This window comes from Entelurus aequoreus, linkage group LG20 (assembly GCF_033978785.1).
Source record: "Entelurus aequoreus isolate RoL-2023_Sb linkage group LG20, RoL_Eaeq_v1.1, whole genome shotgun sequence".
Taxonomy (NCBI): Eukaryota; Metazoa; Chordata; class Actinopteri; order Syngnathiformes; family Syngnathidae; genus Entelurus; species Entelurus aequoreus.
In genome coordinates this window covers 40838382-40859177 of record NC_084750.1, presented here as the reverse complement: position 1 = coordinate 40859177, position 20796 = coordinate 40838382, and the positions used below count along the sequence as shown (strand labels likewise).

At 35.3% G+C, this 20796-nt stretch overlaps 1 protein-coding gene across 3 annotated transcripts in view; it reads right to left on the bottom strand.

Moving 5' to 3' along the window:
• adgrb2 (adhesion G protein-coupled receptor B2) overlaps positions 1-13973 on the bottom strand; it is a 536693-nt gene extending 522720 nt beyond the window's left edge. For all 3 annotated transcript variants that reach the window (XM_062030114.1, XM_062030112.1, XM_062030113.1), the window contains exons 1-2: positions 13743-13973; positions 3947-4844 (exon numbers count right to left, since the gene is read on the bottom strand). In XM_062030114.1, coding sequence (XP_061886098.1) covers positions 3947-4844; positions 13743-13865 — 1021 coding nt within the window. In that variant the 5' untranslated portion in view covers positions 13866-13973. The remainder of the gene's footprint in view (positions 1-3946; positions 4845-13742) is intronic.
• Between the last annotated feature and the right edge of the window lie 6823 nt (positions 13974-20796).

The following is a 20796-nucleotide window of genomic DNA, read 5'->3' as shown; positions in this document are numbered from 1 at the left end:
CAAATTCCCTTGTTTACAAAAGGGAGGCCGCGTGAAGCACTCATGTATGAACGGCCATGTGTACGCGCATGGTTGTCAAATATCATCTGCTCCCAACACACCCTCTCACGCACGTGTACACATTTCCTGCGCACGCCAGATGAAGTGCGCGGAAACCACACCTTTTTTGGTGGGGAGGGTCATTGAAGCACATATCAGAAGGCTCGAGTCCTACTTAGTCAATCTATTTGATGGAGGGGCTCAGAGGGTCCACTTTGAGCTGATTAGGGTAATTAGAGGCCATTATACAAAATTGAAAAATCGGTGTTTAAAAATCAGTATGCAGACTGCGAGAGGGAAAAAAATAAAAATCGAGCATATTTTCATACTATTTGTCGTTCACAGAAATGTTGGTTTAAAGCTGTCGAACAATACAGATCTGCGGTTATCGATTATTTTAGTAATCAGTTAGTCCGATTAATCGAGCATTCAGAAAAAAATTAAATAAAACTCTCGGTGGCCTCAATGCGTATTTTAGGGAAAATAGTTTAAATAACCAAAAAAAAAAAAGAAGTTTTTTTTCCTTGCAGATGCAAATCATCAACATTGAAAATTGCATTTTTAAAATGTGTGCATTAATGAAAGAAATTGTAAACACCCACACAGCAGCACTCTTAATGCCCCGTTGTAGCGGCTGGGCAGAAACTATGTATGTAATAATTAACTAATTCCAACATCAACCATTTCAACTCATTCAGAACATTCAAGTCTTTTAACATTTTCCAAAAAACTCCCGCTTTTCCCGAAATTCCCAAATTTCCATGAAAATACCCATTGAAAAAAATGGGACATTTTTCAAAGTTCCACAATTCCCACATTTTTTATCTGATTCAAACCGTTCCAACTTCAAAATATTCAGCCTTTTTCAAGTTGTGTGCTCTACTTCAACAATTTCAAAAAAATCCCGGATTTCCAAGATTTCCCAGTTTTCAGGGACATTTTCCCCATTCAAAATTAATTGTCCATTTTTTTAACTCCCACCATTTCCACATTTTTCAACCAATTCAAACCTATCCACCTTCAACATATTCCACTCATCTTGCTCATTCAAACTATAATTTTCCCAAGTTAAAAAAATTTCCAGGAATTCCCGTGTTTTCAAACCCTATTTCCACCCTGTTTTCTGTTGACTACTCCTTCCACATTTTTCAACCCAATTCAACCGTTCCACCGTTAAAACATTCCTCTTAATCAGGAAAAAAAACAAAGTTGTTTTTGAACTGTAAAAATTCCCGGTTTTCCTGAAATTCCAGGAATTCCATAGTACCTTTCCTCAATTAAACATTTTTACTACTTCAACATTTTTCGACGGATTTGAAAAATTCCAACATCAACCATTTCAACTCATTCAGAACATTCAAGTCTTTTAACATGTTCCAAAAAACTCTCGCTTTTTCCGAAATTCCCAAATTTCCATGAAATTCCCATTGAAAAAAATGGGACATTTTTTAAAGTTCCAAAATATTCAGCCTGTTCAAAGTTGTGTGCTCTACTTCAACAATTAAAAAAAAAAATCCCGGATTTCCAAGAATTCCCAGTTTTCAGGGACATTTTCCCCATATAAAATGAATTGTCCATTTTTTAAACTTCCACCAATCCCACATTTTTCAACCGATTCAAACCATTCCAACATCAACACATTCCACTCATTCAACTTTCCCAAGTTCCGAACCAAATTCTGTTTTTCTTGAAAATTCAAACTCTTCAATATTCAAACCATTCCAACATTCAAACTATTCTTACATTCATACTACATTCTGTCAGCATTTACCTTCAACTTCAGCATTGGAGTACGCAATACTAGATGTGACTACTCCTTCCATATCTTTCAACGCATTTCAACCGTTCCACCATCAAAACATTCCTCTTAATTAGGTTTTCCCGAAATTCCAGGAATTCCGTAATACCATTTCTCAATTCAACCTGTTGCTACTTCAACATTTCTGGACCGATTTGAAAAATTCCAATACCACCAACCATTTCAACTCTTTCAGACCATTCAAGTTTTTTTTTACCATTTTCAAAAAAATTCCCGCTTTTCCCGAAATTCCCAAATTTTTGGGAAATTCCCATTGATATCATTGGGACATTCTTCAAAGTTCCACAACTCCCACATTGTTCATCTGATTCAAACTGTTCCAACTTCAAAATATTCAGCCTGTTCAGGAATTGTGTGCTCTACGTCAGTGGTTCTCAAATGGGGGTACGCGTACCCCTGGGGGTACTTGAAGGTATGCCAAGGGGTACGTGAGAAGTTTTAAAAATATTCTAAAAATAGCAACAATTCAAAAATCCTTTATAAATATATTTATTGAATAATACTTCAACAAAATATGAATGTAAGTTCATAAACTGAACATCAAATCAAGTAGGCTATTCCTAAACCCAGAGTTTCCCCCATGCCATGATGGTTTGACCCTCACTAAAATGTCTGTCAAAAAGAACTGTGAAAAGAAATGCAACAATGCAATATTCAGTGTTGACAGCTAGATTTTTTGTGGACACGTTCCATAAAAATTGATGTTAAAAATTTATTTTTTGTGAAGAAATGTTTAGAATTAAGTTCATGAATCCAGATGGATCTCTATTACAATCCCCAAAGACGGCACTTTAAGTTGATGATTACTTCTATGTGTAGAAATCTATATTTATAATTGAATCACTTATTTTTCAACAAGTTTTTAGTTATTTTTATATCTTTTTTTCCTAATAGTTCAAGAAAGACCACAACATATGAGCAATATTTTGCACTGTTATACAATTTAATAAATCAGAAACTGATGACATAGTGCTGAATTTTACTTTTTTATCTCTTTTTTTTTCAACCAAAAATGCTTTGCTCTGATTAGGGGGTACTTGAATTAAAAAAATGTTCGCAGGGGGTACATCACTGAAAACAGGTTGAGAACCACTGCTCTACGTCAACAATTCTAAAATAAATTCCCGGATTTCCCATAATTCCTGTTTTTTGTTTTTTTTTGCATTTTCCCCATTCAAAATGAATTGGCCATTTTTCAAACTTCCACAACTCCCACATTCTTCAACCCGTTCAAACCATTCCACCTTCAACACATTCAACTCACCCTGGAAATTCAAACTACCATTTTTCCAGATTCAACAAATTTCCAGGAATTCACGTTTTTTGGTAACCTATTTCCACCCTTCTTAAGTTCGTCAACTCCTTTCACATTTTTCAACCCATTTCAACCGTTCCACCGTCAAAACACTCGTATTGAGGACAAAAACCAAGTTGGTTAAGGAACTAGAAAAATGCCAGGTTTTACCGAAATTACAGGATGTTCTCAATTAAAAACTGTTACTAATTCAACATTTCTCAACCGATTTAAACAATTCCAACACCAACCAATTCAGCTCAGGACATTCATGCTCGTAATCATGTTCAATAAAATCCCTCTTTTCTCAAAATTCCAGGAAGTTCCCATTGAAACGGATGGGACATTTTTCCAAGTTGCACAATTCCCACATTTTTCAACCGATTCAAACCATTCCGACATTAACACATTCCACTCATCATGGACATTCAAACTAACACTTTCCCAACTTCCAAACCAAATTCTGGCTTCCTTGGAAATTTAAAACTCTTCAACATTCAAACCATTGCAACATTAAAACTATTTCAGCATATAAACGATTTCAACATTTAAACCATTTCTACATCCCATTAGCATTTCAGTTCAGCGTCAGCTTTTCAACATTCAAACATTCAAACTGTGAGGTTGATATTAAGTCAGACTCGTCCGAATCGAATACTCAAATCTCCGACTATTTCGGACCAGGTAGAGGGAGGAAGTGGAAGCAATGACTTTGCGCGGGGTTGAATGATTACTTCCCAAATTGTGATCTCAGGCGTTGAGTTGAAAAAAGCAGCACAAAAATGTCGTCTTACCTTCTCTGACGTCTCTGGGTGCGATGGCGATGGCGTCGTTGGAATGCAGCTCCGTGACACAGCAGTCGTCGGGAACTGTCGATCCGTTGCTGAAGGTGTGGGGCGTCTCCGGGAGCAGCGGGACGGAAGGCGGCATGATGTTATGGTTTGGGCATATGCAGCCTGTTTGGGTCAGACCACAGCCGTCTCGGGTCAGAACACCCTCGTCTCTGCGGTCCCCGCTCCGAAAACACTCCTCGAACCATTTACAGAGCACGCCGCAGGTGAACTGACTGGAGTTCTCGTTGTTGATGAGTAGCACCTCCACTAGTCTGGTCTCCAATAAATCCTTGGACAGCCGAGGCTCGTCTGCGGCCGGGTGCCCGGTTAGACACAGCTGGACAAAGTTCTTATCGAACTGCAGGAAGGAGTAGGGGGCGTCCGCGTCGAACGGGCTACTGCAGAGATCTACCACCTCCTGATCCCGCTCGGGCGCCGTCTCCAAGTGGAGCGGGCAGCTCTGATTGGCCAGGTGGTGATCCAGGGACAGCAGCATGGGGGAGTGAGTCCGGCAGATGGACGGCTGGCGGTTGAAGCGGAGGTAGAGGGAGTACTTGGTGGGGTCCGGGTTTTCTAGGGACCAGGAACAACCCGGAGCCCTGGAGGGGAAAAGCTCCCGTAGGGAGAAAGAGCCATAGAGCACCCCGGCGACCAGGCTGGAGCACGGCGAGGGCGACGGGGCTGCCGTTACCCCGGGAACCGGGGTGACGTCGGCAGCCCCGTAGGCAAGGTTGGCCAGGGTGGAGAGCGGAGCCACGGCCAGGGCGGACACAGCGGCCAGGGCCCCCAGCGCGGCCAGGAGAGAGGACAGCACAGACAGATGCACCCCACCAGCAGTGGTCATCCTATGACATTCGTCCTGCAGGAACAAGAGCAAAGGACAGAGAGTTCCGTGTTACACACAGAACCAGCAGCAAGGACTTCCTTTCCCCCAACATAGAAGGTCTTTCAGGATTTCACCGCCACAATCAGCATGAATTATTATCAATCATTTTGCAATAATTAACATTTTTTTAAACATTTCTTTCAGTCGTGGTTGGACACACCCGCCAACAGTCGCTAAGGAGAGGTGGGATTTATGGCTCTTTGAATTGAGCCGTTCCTTTAAGAGAGATGTCCAAAGTCTAAATAAAACATTAGGACATCATAAAAATAAAAATGTACCCTGTGTGTGTATGCTTCAACTTCTACCCTTTAGATGAATCAATCCAAAAAGCAAATCCAAATACAACGATAAAATAAATACAATTAATAATCAAAACGGTGTTATTTCAGTGTTTTAATCATCTTTATCTTAATTACAATTATTGCAGAATTTAATTAATTATTTCACTAAAATAATAATTACTATTTCATTAATTTTTAGTTTATCTCGGACATGTTGGAAACAAAACCAAGTAAAAAAATATATATAATTACCTGTTGGGTAAATATAATTGATTATTTCTAAGGTTGTTTGGGCCAAAATTAAACAACATAAGTGTGTGGCTGGAAAAGAGATAAATCTAAAAAATATATAAATGGTGATCTTGTAGTGCAAATAAAATGTAAAAACAATGACGGCAAACTAAACAAAAAAAAAAACTGCTCAAAACCCAAACAAAATGACCTGCTAGGTAAATATAATTCATTACTTCTAAGGTTGTTCGGGCTAATATTGAACATCATACTTGTGTGGCTGAAAAATAGATGAAAAATGTATATAAATTGTGATATTGTAGTACAAATAAAATGTAAAAACAATGACAGCAAACCAAACAAAACTGCTCAAAATAAAAAATACCTGCTCGGTAGATATAATTGATTTTCTCTAAGGTGGTTTGGGCAAATATTGAACATCTTAATTGTTTGGCTGATAAATAGATGTAAAATATAAAAAAAGTTTTTGCTTTTCAACCCGAAAAGCAAATCCAAATTAAACAATAAAATAAATGCAATTTAAAAAAAAAATGTAACTGTGTTATTTCATTGTCTTAATAATCTTTATCTTAATTACAATTATTGCAGACTTTAATTATTTCACTAAAATACTAATTATTATTTCATTAATTTTTAGTTTATTTCAGACATGTAGGAGACAAAACCAAGTAAAAATAATGTTTTTAAAAACCTGCTGGGTAAATATAATTGATTATTTCTAAGGTTGTTTGGGCCAAAATTTAACAACATAATTGTTGGGCTGGAAAATAGATAAATATAAAAAATATATAAATGGTGATCTTGTAGTGCAAATAAAATGTAAAAACAATGACGGCAAACTAAACCACAAAAAACTGCTCAAAACCCAAACAAAATGACCTGTTAGGTAAATATAATTGTTTACCTCTAAGGTTGTTTGGGCCAATATTGAACATCATAATTGTGTGGCTGAAAAATAGATATAAATTGTGATGTTGTAGTACAAATAAAATGTAAAAAGAATGACAGCAAACCAAACCAAACAAAACTGCTCAAAATAAAAATTAAAAATACCTCCTCGGTAGATATAATTGATTTTCTCTAAGGTGGTTTAGGAAAATATTGAACATCATAATTGTTTGGCTGAAAAATTGATGTAAAATACAAAAAAAAATGTTTGCTTTTCAACCCGAAAAGCAAATCCAAATAAAACGATAAAATAAACACAATTTAAAAAAAAGAAGTTATTTCAGTGTCTTAATCATCTTTATCTTAATTACAATTATTGCAGACTTTAATTAATTATTTCACTAAAATACTAATTATTATTTAATTATTTTTTAGTTTAGTTCGGACACGTAGGAAACAAAACCAAGTAAAAAAAAATTTAAAAAATTACCTGCTGGGTAAATATAATTGATTATTCGGTTGTTTGGGCCAATATTGAACATCATAATTGTGTGGCTGGAAAAGAGATAAATATAAAAAATATATAAATGGTGATCTTGTAGTGCAAATAAAATGTAAAAACAATGACAGGCAAACCAAAAAAAACTGCTCAAAACCCAAACAAAATGACCTGCTAGGTAAATATAATTGATTACTTCTAAGGTTGTTTGGGCCAATATTGAACATCATAATTGTTTGGCTGAAAAATAAATTAAAAATAGCTATAAATTGTGATCTTGTCGTACAAATAAAATGTAAAAACAATGACAGCAAACCAAACCAAACAAAACTGCTAAAAAAAAAAAAATAAATACCTGCTCGGTGATTATAATTGATTTTCTCTAGGGTGGTTTGGGCAAATATTGAACATCATAATTGTTTGGCTGAAAAATAGATAAAATATAAAAAAATGTTTTGCTTTTCAACCCGAAAAGCAAATCCAAATAAAACGATAAAATAAATAACATTTTAAAAAAAAATTAAACGGTGTTATTTCAATGTCTTAATCATCTTTATCTTAATTACAATTATTGCAGACTTTAATTAATGATTTCACTAAAATACTAATTATTATTTCATTAATTTTTAGTTAATTTCGGACATGTTGGAAACAAAACCAAGTTAAAAAAAAATAAAAGAATTGCCTGCTGGGTAAATAATTGATCATTTCTAAGGTTGTTTGGGCCAATATTGAACATCATAATGGTTTGGCTGTAAGAAGAAGGCGTGCATAAAGAACATCAAGGTTCGGATTACATGCAACTCAAGTACTCTTTTGCCTTTTCCTTTCAGATTGTCATATTTGTGTGCAATATGCACAATTGTGGAGGATTTTACACACAATGCTGAAAATACACACGTTTTTTTTTCACTTTGAACATACTTCACCATCTACTACATACAGTATTTACTGCCTGTTCCATCACACGAGACTGTCAAAAGGTTCCCGAGGAAAAAAACACAACAACAAAAAAAAGATTTTTCCAAAGAGGACGCGTGGGTGATATTTGGCACTACTACAAACCACTTACAGCATGATAGCCTCAGAACGTTCTATAAAAACGCTATTTTGGAGGACCTTTTCTGGGCGTTTTAACACTAAATTACCGATTCAGGCTGCAGGACTCGTGGCTTCACACTGCATAATCTGCCCTCACTCGTTATGCGTGGGCTGGTAAATTGGAACATACAAGGTCATTAGTGGCGCTTGTGGTCACCAAACAGCGTGGGATTATTTTCAAGACAGTGCCAGGTCTTCCTTGCACCTCCAGTGGAACTTCAAAGTACACATTAGGGGTCTGATATCAGCAAAAACACACAAATCGAATGGTATCGTCTTCCGTGTCAAAATCCCTGACACAAACGGTAGTCCTGCAGCGCGTTGACTTCGTTAACATCTAAATGTCCTCCAACAAGCACACAATTTCTTCTCTTTTAGTCAAGTCACTAACAAAAAGGTGCACACGGTAGGCTATGGGCTACAAGCAGCTACACAACAGCCGAGCACACAAGCTACACATACGTAATAAGTGTCCTTAATTGCAGTGTAAAACAGCACATTTGCACAATTTACACATAAAAAGTCTCCAAGGCAGTAACAAACGTGTCCGCATCATTACTTCGTCACAAACATAATTATTTTGGCCACTAGACGTCACAAAAAACAAATTACCACTCCACTTTAGTTTAAAGATGGCATTAGTCTGTCATATGGTTAGTCTGAGTATTTTCACTTGTATGTACTGTGATTTGTGCTGATATCGTATCAGGTATTTATCGGGATTGGCAAATACTCCATATATACACACATATATATTTATACATATATACATACACACATATATATATATATATATATATATATATATATATATATATATATATATATATATATATATATATATATGTGTATGTATATATATGTATAAATATATATGTGTGTATATATGCATGTATATATGTGTATATATGTGTGTGTATATATACATTTATATATATATATATATATATATATATATATATATATATATATATATATATATATAAATATATACACATTCATACATTTATACATACATATATATCCATCCATTTTCTACCGCTTATTCCCTTCGGGGTCGCGGGGGGCGCTGGAGCCTATCTCAGCTACAATCGGGCGGAAGGCGGTGTACACCCTGGTCAAGTCGCCACCTCATCGCAGATACATATATATGTATACACGTATACACATACATGTACACACACATAAATACATACATACATACATGTATACACACATATGCACATATATGTGTATGCATGTATGTATTTATGTGTATATGTGTGTATACATGTAGATGTACGTATACATATGTATGTGTGTATATATATATTTGTATGTATATACACACATACATACATATGTATATATGTATGTATATATATACATACATTTATATATATATATACACATACATTTATATATATATATATATATATATATATATAGATATATATATATATATATACACACACACATATATACATACATATATACATGCATATATACACACATATACATGCATATATACACATATATACATACATATATACACATATATATACATACATATATACACACATATACATACATATATACACACATATACATATATATATACATACATATATACACATACACACATATATACACAAAAATATATACATATACATACATATATACACAAATACATATAGTTTTTTTTTTCAAAGTTGATTGGACATTTGTTTTTGTTTTTTATAATATCCACAAAGTTCAAGGAGCAGGTTTTGTTGTGCGTGACCATGTTTGTTGACTTTTTGCACTTGTCGAATTTTTTTTGTCCTGCACCATGACTAGGGAAGGTTGTTTGGATTGGGTCATAAGTAAATGCTGCATTGTTTGTTTCTGGAAAGTATAATTAATGGATGAGCTAACTTTGTTGGCCCACAAACGGCGACAAAATGGCAGCTATCAGACCCCTAGCTATTTGTATATGATATGAATACACCATTTACCGCTATTCTTTTTTGATCTCATGCCGTCTCGCGGGCCAAATTTAGCCTTCGGACCCGTAGTTTGGACACCATTGCTGCAAGGTATCTATGAATTCAAAAATGTATTGGAAGAAATTCTCATTTTAAGTCACTATTTGTTTTTGCGTCAGGCTCGGGTGAGTCCAGAAGACAGCGGTGTTTATAATGACTTAGCAAAAGCTATAGTGTAGCTGAGAAGTGCACTGGAAGCCAAAACAAAAAAAATAGCACAATGTACATAGATCCAACACGGAAAGAGGGAACCAAGTGGAACTAAATAGTGCTAGTTAGCTGGCAGGACAAGGATTGGAAAATGTAAAACAGGAAATACTGACAAAACAAGAGCACCAGGACAGGACTTGATTATAAATACAGGAAAATAACAAACCTGGAATCATGACAGTTTAAACTATTATTATTCAAGAATTGTAACTGTATTCTTTTTTTTTTTAAAGAAATACGTATCATTTGAACCAAAAGAGAGACTTTCTACGCCGGCGTCGACCTCCTTTCATACCGCAACGCGAGGCGCGTTTGTGTCTTTGGGAGCGAGTACTGCACTTCCCTCAGGCTGAGGTTAATGAAACACAGCAGCGCGGTACTTTGCCGGCTTTATGCAAATGCGGAAGAGCACTCCAGCACCCAGCGCAAAGTCCACCGGGCCTGGATGAGGAGGCTGAGAACTGTGCTCCTTTCACCAGGTCAAGAGGGGACAGTCAGAGCCATGCAGTCCGCTGTAAGTTACTTCACTTTTAACTATATAGCGCCGCCCTAGTGGCTCCTTGGAGCTTTTTCAAAAATGGATGAAAATGGAAAAAAAACATTTTTAAATATGCTTTGTGTAGGAGGACCAACATGCCACAAATCTTCCTTATTGTTAGAAAGCCCACTGTCTATATCAAACATGCTTCACTGATGAGTATTTGGCGAGCGCCGTTTTGCCCTACTAATTTCGGCGGTCCTTGAACTCATCGTTGTTGTAGTAAATATACACTAGACATTTTGTGTCGTATACACATTGGACGTTTGTTTGCTAATTTTGTAAGTGTACACCTCAGTCATATGTTGGTACTTTTTGCATGTTAACTTTAGCATGCTAACATCTTAAACACATTTTTTTTTTTAGGTAATATACACTATATTGCCAAAAGTATTTGGCCACCTGGCTTGATTCAAATATGAACTTGATGATTCCAAATTCCTTTCACTGGAACTAAGGGGCCAAGCCCAACTCCTGAAAAACCAACCCCACGCCATAATTCCTATCTTTTTTAGTACATATTGCTTGTATTTTTTTGTTACTTGACGCTATCTAGCCACCGGGCTAACTGTTAGCATTTCGGTTTGGCCCCAAGCTGCCCCACACACCCATCTAATCTTTTTTGAGCAAACGTTCAAACCATCAGCAAATGAAACAAGATTGTATGTAAAAGGCGAAATTCAAATACGGCGTATTCTTTTTTTAGTGTTTGGACAACAGACTTTGCTCCTTCTCTGCTTGGCGGAGATGTGCGGCCATACTTGAACAAATGCAGGGCCCAGGTGGACCAGGGAGGTCTCAAGGCACGAATCCTGAATGGTGCTCAAGGACAGTTGTGGGATGATTGTCAGACTTATAAAAAAACATCCTTCACGGCCAGGGACACACTTTTGACGAGCAATATGTCCAAGAAAATATTACTCAGCCGTCGGAAAATAGGTGAAAACACCTTTTCAATTCTGATGCCAGTAATGGAGCCTTTGAGTATACACTTACCATATTTATCCAATGTAATATCCGTACAAAACACAGTATATGTTATTTTGCCGTGTTGGAAACTGGTTGCTCAGAATACAGGTGGAACTAAAAAAAATACAATATCGGGAAAAGTTTGTTTATTCCAACAACTTGTAACGACTCCTACTTCTAACGATTCGGTTCTTTATCCGGCGGATTGGTATCGATTTGGTTTAGTTTGGAGGTAACATGACTAGAGAGGTCCGATAATATCGGTATTTTTATTATCGGTATCGTTTTTTTGGTATTTTTTTTATTAAATCAACATAAAAAACACAAGATACACTTACAATTAGTGCTCCAACCCAAAAAACCTCCCTCCCCCATTTACACTCATTCACACAAAAGGGTTGTTTCTTTCTGTTATTAATATTCTGGTTCCTACATTATATATCAATATATATCAATACAGTCTGCAAGGGATACAGTCCGTAAGCACACATGATTGTGCGTGCTGCTGCTCCACTAATAGTACTAACCTTTAACAGTTCATTTTACTAATTTTCATTAATTACTAGTTTCTATGTAACTGTTTTTATATTGTTTTACTTTGTTTTTTATTCAAGAAAATGTTTTGAATTTATTTATCTTATTTTATTTTATTAATTTTTCAAAAAAGGACCTTATCTTCACCATACCTGGTTGTCCAAATTAGGCATAATAATGTGTTAATTCCACGACTGCATATATCAGTATCGGTTGATATCGGTATCGGTAATTAAAGAGTTGGAAAATATCGGAATATCGGATATCGGCAAAAAGCCATTATCGGACATCCCTAATAAAAAACATCCTTCACGGCCAGGGACACACTTTCCAAGAAAATATTACTCAGCTGTCGGAAAATAGGGGAAAACACCTTTCCACTTCTGACGTCAGTATTGGGGCCTTGGTCGATACCATATTGATCCGATGCAATATCAGTACAAAACACAGTATATATTATTTTTCCGTGTTGGAAAATGGTTGCTCAGAACCCAGGTGGAACTAAAAAAAAATTGAATATCATGAAAAGTTTGTTTATTACAACATCTAGATTTACAAGTTGTAACGACTCCTACTTTTCCATTTTGCCTAACGATTCGGTTCTTTATCCGGCGGATTGGTATCAATTTGGTTTAGTTTGGAGGTAACATGACCTTACAAAGCTTCTTTGAAAATAAGAGATACATATTCTTGTGTAGAATTTAACCAAATAAAACATTATCGGAAATTACACAAGATAGTAACATTTTTTAAACTTTTAACAACCTTTGTCCCTAGAATGCCGGTCAGCAACCTGCGGCTCTTTAGCGCCGCCCTAGTGGCTCCCTGGAGCTTTTTCAAACATGTATGAAAACGGAAAAAGACAGGGTAAAAATATATTTTTGTTTTAATATGGTTTCTGTAGGACACATCTAATCACATCACCCGAATAGGCTTGATAAAACCATTCAAACTGGGGTTGCTCATCTATGCAGTAACCCCGCCGCCCGGCAGGGGGCGAGAGCGAAGTATTTGTGTCACAATGAAGCAACAGCAGAGTGAGTAGAAGAAGATGGCACTATGAACCCAGAAAAAAATCTTTAAAAAATCACGAAAATCGGACTGTACAGCGACTAAAAGACTAAATATGAATGTATTTTAATGGCTAACTTTGTGATGTTATTTGTATTCGTGGTCGTGTTGTTTTGGGGTTGTTTAATAACTCTGGCGATCAAATCCCGTTAAATACACGTAGTCCTGAATTTGACCAGTAGAGGGTGACAAAGCTACACCTTAATTTGTAATGAGCCACATCTGTGCAGATTTGATGTCAATGTTTCACAGCTGTGCAGATTTGATGGCAATGTTTCATTTCTATCGTTTTCTTGTGTCAATGTTTTAACATTGAACCTATTTTATTGATGTAAAATTCAACATAATTATTTATGTCATGTACACAATGGACGTTGTATTTTTTGTAATGTTTGTATATTTTTTTGGCTCCTTCCCTTGAACAGTAATTCTCAAACTTTTTCCACAAGTACCACCTCAGAAAATACATAATGAACAACATTAAAATACAGTAGAATAGAAAAAAAAAAGATATCTACTTACAAATGTCTGACCACGTAGGGTGATGGAGTTTATACCTGGGACTTCCGGTCCGGGACACCTTGTCCTTGGCTTAAAGGATCCGACAAGAAACATGGACTTGAGCACTTGGTCGGTGCAGAACATCCATAGTTGGTTGTCTGATCGTAAAATGTCCGATTTTGGCGATTTATTTTGATATTTTTCAGTCTTGAATGAATAGTATTTTTCTACTCGCCCAACTGCTGCTTCATTGTGACACACATGCCTCGTTGTTGCTCCCTGCAGGGTGGCGGGAGTACTGCATACATGAACAACCTTAGTTTTAATGGTTTCATCAAGCCTGCTTGTATGATCCATCTATTTTCTACCGCTTGTCCAATAGTCCTGGCCTATATACCAAAGTGTTTACCTTTTGGAATTGACTTTTAGATGCAAGCCGATACAATCTGATACTTGGGTTTTTGCTGATATTGGACCGGTAACAATATGTCATCTTCAAATGTGAAACTAAAGTGAAATATGTCAAGCTTTTATTTCTTACAATTTTGATGATCATGGTTTATACTTTTTAAAAAAAAGGATAAAGAGTAATGATTTGACGGTGGAACGATTGAAGTGGGTTGACAAATGTGGAAGGAGTAGTCGACAGAAAAAAGAATGAAAAAAAGTTCTGCGAATTCCTGGAATTTTTGTAAACTTGGAAATATAATAGTTTGAATGTCCAGGATGAGTGGAATATGTTAAAGGTGGAATGGTTTGAATCGGTTGAAAAATGTGGAAATGGTGGAAGTTAGAAAAATGGCCAATTCATTTTGAATGGGAAAAATGTCCCATAAAACCTGGAATTCTGGGAAATCTGTGATTTTTTTGAAAAATAATTGTCGAAGGTGAGCACACAATTTCTGAACAGGCTAAATATTTTGAACTTGGAACAGTTTGAATCGGATAAAAAATGTGGGCGTTTTCAATGGGAATGTCAGGGAAATTTGGGAATTTCGTGACAAGGCGAGAATTTTTTTTGAAAATGCTAAAAAAAAAAAAAAAGTGAATGTTCTGCATGACTTGAAATGGTTGGTGTTGGATTTTGTTTCAAAACGGTCGAGAAATGTCGAAGTAGTAACATTTTTAATTGAGAAACGGTATTACAGAATTCCTGGAATTTCGGCAAAACTGGGAATTTTTCAAGTTAAAAAAAGCAACTTAGTTTTTTGTCCTGACTAAGAGGAATGTTTTGACGGTGGAACGGTTGAAATGAGTTGAAAAAAGGGTGGAAATAAGGCTTTGGAAAAGCAGGAATTCTGGAAAATCCTGGAATTTGGGGTTGAAAAATGTCAAAAGGAGCCATGGCACTCAAAAAAGGATGAAAATAAGGTTAGAAAAAAACAGGAACTCCTGGAAATTTGTTGAACGTGGAAAAATAGTTGTTTGAATTTCCAGGATGGATTGAATGTGTTGAAGGTGGAATGTTTACCTTTTGTAAATGACTTGACCAAAAAAAATAATAAAACATTTTTTCAATCAAATGGTATTACAGAATTCCTGGAATTTCGGGAAAACCGGGAATTTTTCAAGTTAAAAAAAGCAACTTAGTTTTTTGTCCTGACTAAGAGGAATGTTTTGACGGTGGAACGCTTGAAACGCGTTGAAAAAAGGGTGGAAATAAGGCTTTGGAAAAGCAGGAATTCTGGAAAATCCTGGAATTTGGGGTTGAAAAATGTCAAAAGGAGTCATGGCACTCAAAAAAGCATGAAAATAAGGTTAGAAAAAGACAGGAACTCCTGGAAATTTGTTGAACGTGGAAAAATAGTTGTTTGAATTTCCAGGATGGATTAAATGTGTTGAAGGTGGAATGTTTACCTTTTGTAAATGACTTTACCAAAAAAAATAATAAAACAAGATTTTCAATCAAATGGTATTACAGAATTCCTGGAATTTCGGGAAAACTGGGAATTTTTCAAGTTAAAAAAAGCAACTTAATTTTTAGTCCTGACTAAGAGGAATGTTTTGACGGTGGAACGCTTGAAATGCGTTGAAAAAAGGGTGGAAATAGGGCTTTGTAAAAGCAGGAATTGTGAAAAATCCTGGAATTTGGGGTTGAAAAATGTCAAAAGGAGTCATGGCACTCATAAAAGCATGAAAATAAGGTTAGAAAAAAACAGGAACTCCTGGAAATTTGTTGAACGTGGAAAAATAGTTGTTTGAATTTCCAGGATGGATTGAATGTATTGAAGGTGGAATGTTTACCTTTTGTAAATGTCTTGACCAAAAAAAAAAAAAAAAAAAGATTTTCAATCAAATGGTATTACAGAATTCCTGGAATTTCGGGAAAACCGGGAATTTTTCAAGCTAAAAAAAGCAACTTAGTTGTTTGTCCTGACTAAGAGGAATGTTTTGACGGTGGAACGCTTGAAATGCGTTGAAAAAAGGGTGGAAATAAGGCTTTGGAAAAGCAGGAATTCTGGAAAATCCTGGAATTTGGGGTTGAAAAATGTCAAAAGGAGTCATCGCACTCAAAAAAAGGATGAAAATAAGGTTAGAAAAAAACAGGAACTCCTGGAAATTTGTTGAACGTGGAAAAATAGTTGTTTGAATTTCAAGGATGGATTGAATGTGTTGAAGGTGGAATGTTTACCTTTTGTAAATGTCTTGACCAAAAAAAAAAACAAAAAAAAAAAGATTTTCAATCAAATGGTATTACAGAATTCCTGGAATTTCGGGAAAACCGGGAATTTTTCAAGTTAAAAAAAGCAACTTAGTTTTTTGTCCTGACTAAGAGGAATGTTTTAATGGTGGAACGCTTGAAATGCGTTGAAAAAAGGGTGGAAATAAGGCTTTGGAAAAGCAGGAATTCTGAAAAATCCTGGAATTTTGGGTTGAAAAATGTCAAAAGGAGTCATGGCACTCAAAAAAGGATGGAAATAAGGTTAGAAAAAAACAGGAACTCCTGGAAATTTGTTGAACGTGGAAAAATAGTTGTTTGAATTTCCAGGATGGATTGAATGTGTTGAAGGTGGAATGTTTACCTTTTGTAAATGACTTGACCAAAAAAAAAAAAAAAAAAAAAAAGATTTTCAATCAAATGGTATTACAGAATTCCTGGAATTTCGGGAAAACCGGGAATTTTTCAAGTTAAAAAAAGCAACTTAGTTTTTTGTCCTGACTAAGAGGAATATTTTGACGGTGGAACGCTTGAAATGCGTTGAAAAGAGGGTGGAAATAAGGCTTTGGAAAAGCAGGAATTGTGGAAAATCCTGGAATTTGGGGTTGAAAAATGTCAAAAGGAGTCATGGCACTCAAAAAAGGATGAAAATAAGGTTAGAAAAAAACAGGAACTCCTGGAAATTTGTTGAACGTGGAAAAATAGTTGTTTGAATTTCCAGGATGGATTGAATGCATTGAAGGTGGAATGTTTACCTTTTGTAAATGACTTGACCAACAAAAAAATATATATATTTTCAATCAAATGGTATTACAGAATTCCTGGAATTTCGGGAAAACCGGGAATTTTTCAAGTTAAAAAAAGCAACTTAGTTTTTTGTCCTGACTAACAGGAATGTTTTGACGGTGGAACGCTTGAAATGCGTTGAAAAAAGGGTGGAAATAAGGCTTTGGAAAAGCAGGAATTCCGGAAAATCCTGGAATTTTGGGTTAAAAAATGTCGAAATGAGTCATCGCACTAAACCAATATAATAGTTTGAATGTCCAGGATGAGTGGAATATGTTAAAGGTGGAATGGTTTGAATCGGTTGGAAAATGTGGAAATGGTGGAAGGTTGAAAAATGGCCAATTCATTTTGAATGGGAAAAATGTCCCAGAAAACCTGGAATTGTGGGAAATCTGGGATTGTTTTGAAAATAATTGTTAAAGGTGAGCACACAATTTCTGAACGGGCGAAATATTTTGAAGTTGGAACAGTTTGAATCGGATCCAAAATGTGGGAGTTTTCAATGGGAATGTCATAGAAATTTGGGAATTTCGTGAAAAAGCGGGATTTTTTTTTTGAAAATGCTAAAAAAAATGTGAATGTTCTGCATGGCAAACTACTAGGGTTGTCCCGATACCAATATGTTGGTACCGGTACTTTTCGATACTTTTCTAAATAAAAGGAGACCACAAAAATGTCATTATTGGCTTTATTTTAACAAACATCTTAGGGTACATGAAACATATGTTTATTATTGCAAGTTTGTCCTTAAATAAAATAGTCAACATATTAGACAACTTGTCTTTTAGTAGTAAGTAAACAAACAAAGGCTCCTAATTAGTCTGCTGACATATGCAGTAACATATTGTGTCATTTATACACCTATTATTTTGTAAAAAATATGAGGGACAAGCTGTAAAAAATGATTATTAATCCACTTGTTCATTTACTGTTAATATTTGCTTTTTTTCTCTTTTAACATGTTCTATCTACACTTCTGTTCAAATGTAATAATCACTTATTCTTCTCTTGTGTGATACTTTACATTAGTTTTGGGATGATACCGCAAATTTCGGTATCGATCCGATACCAAGTAGTTACAGGATCATACATTGGACATATTCAAAGTCCTCATGTGTCCAGGGACATATTTACTGACTTTATAAACATAATATGAATTTAACAAAAAGCGTAAAAATATTGTGTCGATGAAAAATATTGATGTAATCATAGTAGTATCGACTATATACGCTATGGTACTTGGTATCACTACAGTGGATGTCAGGTGTAGATCCACCCATGGTGTTTGTTTACATTCAGGTGCGCTATCTTTTGTTAGCGGTGTCGCCGGTGAGCTATTGTATCCTCCTACGGTGTGTAGTGAAGCATGTTTAGCTATTCCTCGTCCTGCAGTGATAATGATACTTGTAAGAAACTTACTTTATTCGTCGCCATGGAGGCGAGGATTAGTGATTTAGAAGTAGCTAAAACACTGCTGGCTGTCGCTAACTAGCTAGCCACGTCTTAAAGCGCCTCTTCCTGAGGGTGTTTCAGTGTTATAACTTCACCTTTATCTTTACTTTTTAAGCCAAAATGCGTCCGTTCTCCCTTTTCTGTCTACACACCGTGTCTGCTTGTAAGTACTCAGTGATTGTGCGCTGCCGAACATGCTCCTCTGCCCGTAAAACCAGCAATGTCAGGACGTGACGACATGCCTGTAAAGAAAATAAATACATTGTTAACCGGTACTTTCCAAACGTAGTATAGTACCGTTTTTGATTCATTAGTACCGCGATACTATACCAGTACCGGTATATAAAATATTATTTTTTTCCAATAATTTTTGCTTTTCTGTTCAAATAAAGCCAATTTAGTTTTTTCTGTACCCTTTATTTGAGAAAGTATCGAAACACATTTTGGTACCGGTACCAAAATCTTGGTCTGGGGACAACAACCCTTATCTTTTTTTTTTTAAATTTAATTGTATTTGTTTTATTAATCAATCCAACAAAACAATACACAACAATACCATAATAATGCAATTCCAAAACCAAACCCGACCCAGCAACACTCAGAACTGCAATAAACAGAGCAATTGAGAGGACACACAAACATGACACAAAACAATCTAAAAGTAGTGAAACAAAAATGAATATTATCAACAACAGGATCAATATTAATATCAATTTCAACATAGCAGTGATTAAAAATCCCTCATTGACATTATCACTACAGACATTTATATAAAAAAAAGAACAATAGTGTCACAGTGGCTTACACTTGTATCACATCTCATAAGCTTGACAACACACTGTGTCCAATATTTTCACAAAGATAAAATAAGTCGTATTTTTGGTTCATTTAATACAGAGGTGTACAAAGTGCGGCCCGGGGGCCATTTGCGGCCCGCAGCTAATCGTTTACCGGCCCCCCACACATTCTGCAAAAATTGCAAAATTGATAGTATTGTAAAAATTTAAAAAAACATTTAAAAAAAAGTGGAATGAGGTGAAATCTAACGGGAAAAAGTTGCAATGTTGACACAAAGCTGCCATGCAGGCTGGGTTTTTTTTTCTTCTTTTGTCTTTGTTTATTTTTATTTTTTGTGCCATTGCTCAAACAAAAAAAAGGACAAAAAATCTCTGTTACAATGAATTATTACTTAAAAAATGTCACTTTAAAATGTTTTATGTGGAAAAAATATTGCATGTATTGTGTGGTTGCCATAAAAAAAAACATCAAAGTTTTATTTGACAAAAGAGCATAATACAAACAAAATAATAGTTCAAACGTAAAATGGACAGATATATCTGAAGTTGATCTCGTAATTTAAGTGTTAAAAGTAAAAAAAAAACTAATAAAAATGTATCACTTTATGAGTGGGGGACCTTTTGGATCCATATTATATTTAGTAGGATTTTATTTAACATTTCACTGTGATTACTCAAAAATATGAAATAATAAAAATCAATGTTGTCCTGCATTATTGATCTTTTAGGGCTCTAATTACTAAATACTGCATATTTCAGTTTTACTATAAAAAAAAGTTGTCTTTGGCAGAAAAGGCAAGAAACCTTTTTTTTTTTAAATGTACTTTATATCAACCTGAAGTTGATATAGAGATTTACTGTAAGCGTTAAATAAAAACTAATAATAATTTGACTTATTTTTTTAATTTTAATGACTGGTCCCCGGGAGCCCTAAAGGTTAAAAAAAAAATCCATATATTTTGTTAAGGTTTTGAAAATGAAAAATATCAAAATGCCCCCCGCATGCTTACATTTTTCCATGTGGAAAAAGTTTGGACACCCCTGATTTAATAGTTAAAATACATTTAAATAATGGATCCCATATTCCAATATATGACTCATTACCTAAACAAAATGCAGTTTTTTCTACTGACATCATCTCCATAGCCAGTCAGAATGTGTTGGACGATCAACATCTATCCTTTTTTTTTTTTTTAAATATTACAACCATTATCTTGACTTGCATGTTACGAGCTTGTATCATTTATTATTTTCACCTTGCAAGTCTAATTAACTTTTTTTTTTTTTTTTTTGTCTTTCACCTGTACTGGACTCATTGTTGGAGACCTGTAAGAAGTCCACATGACAGTCCGTGGCAAACCATGCAGAGGTAAGAAGCCAA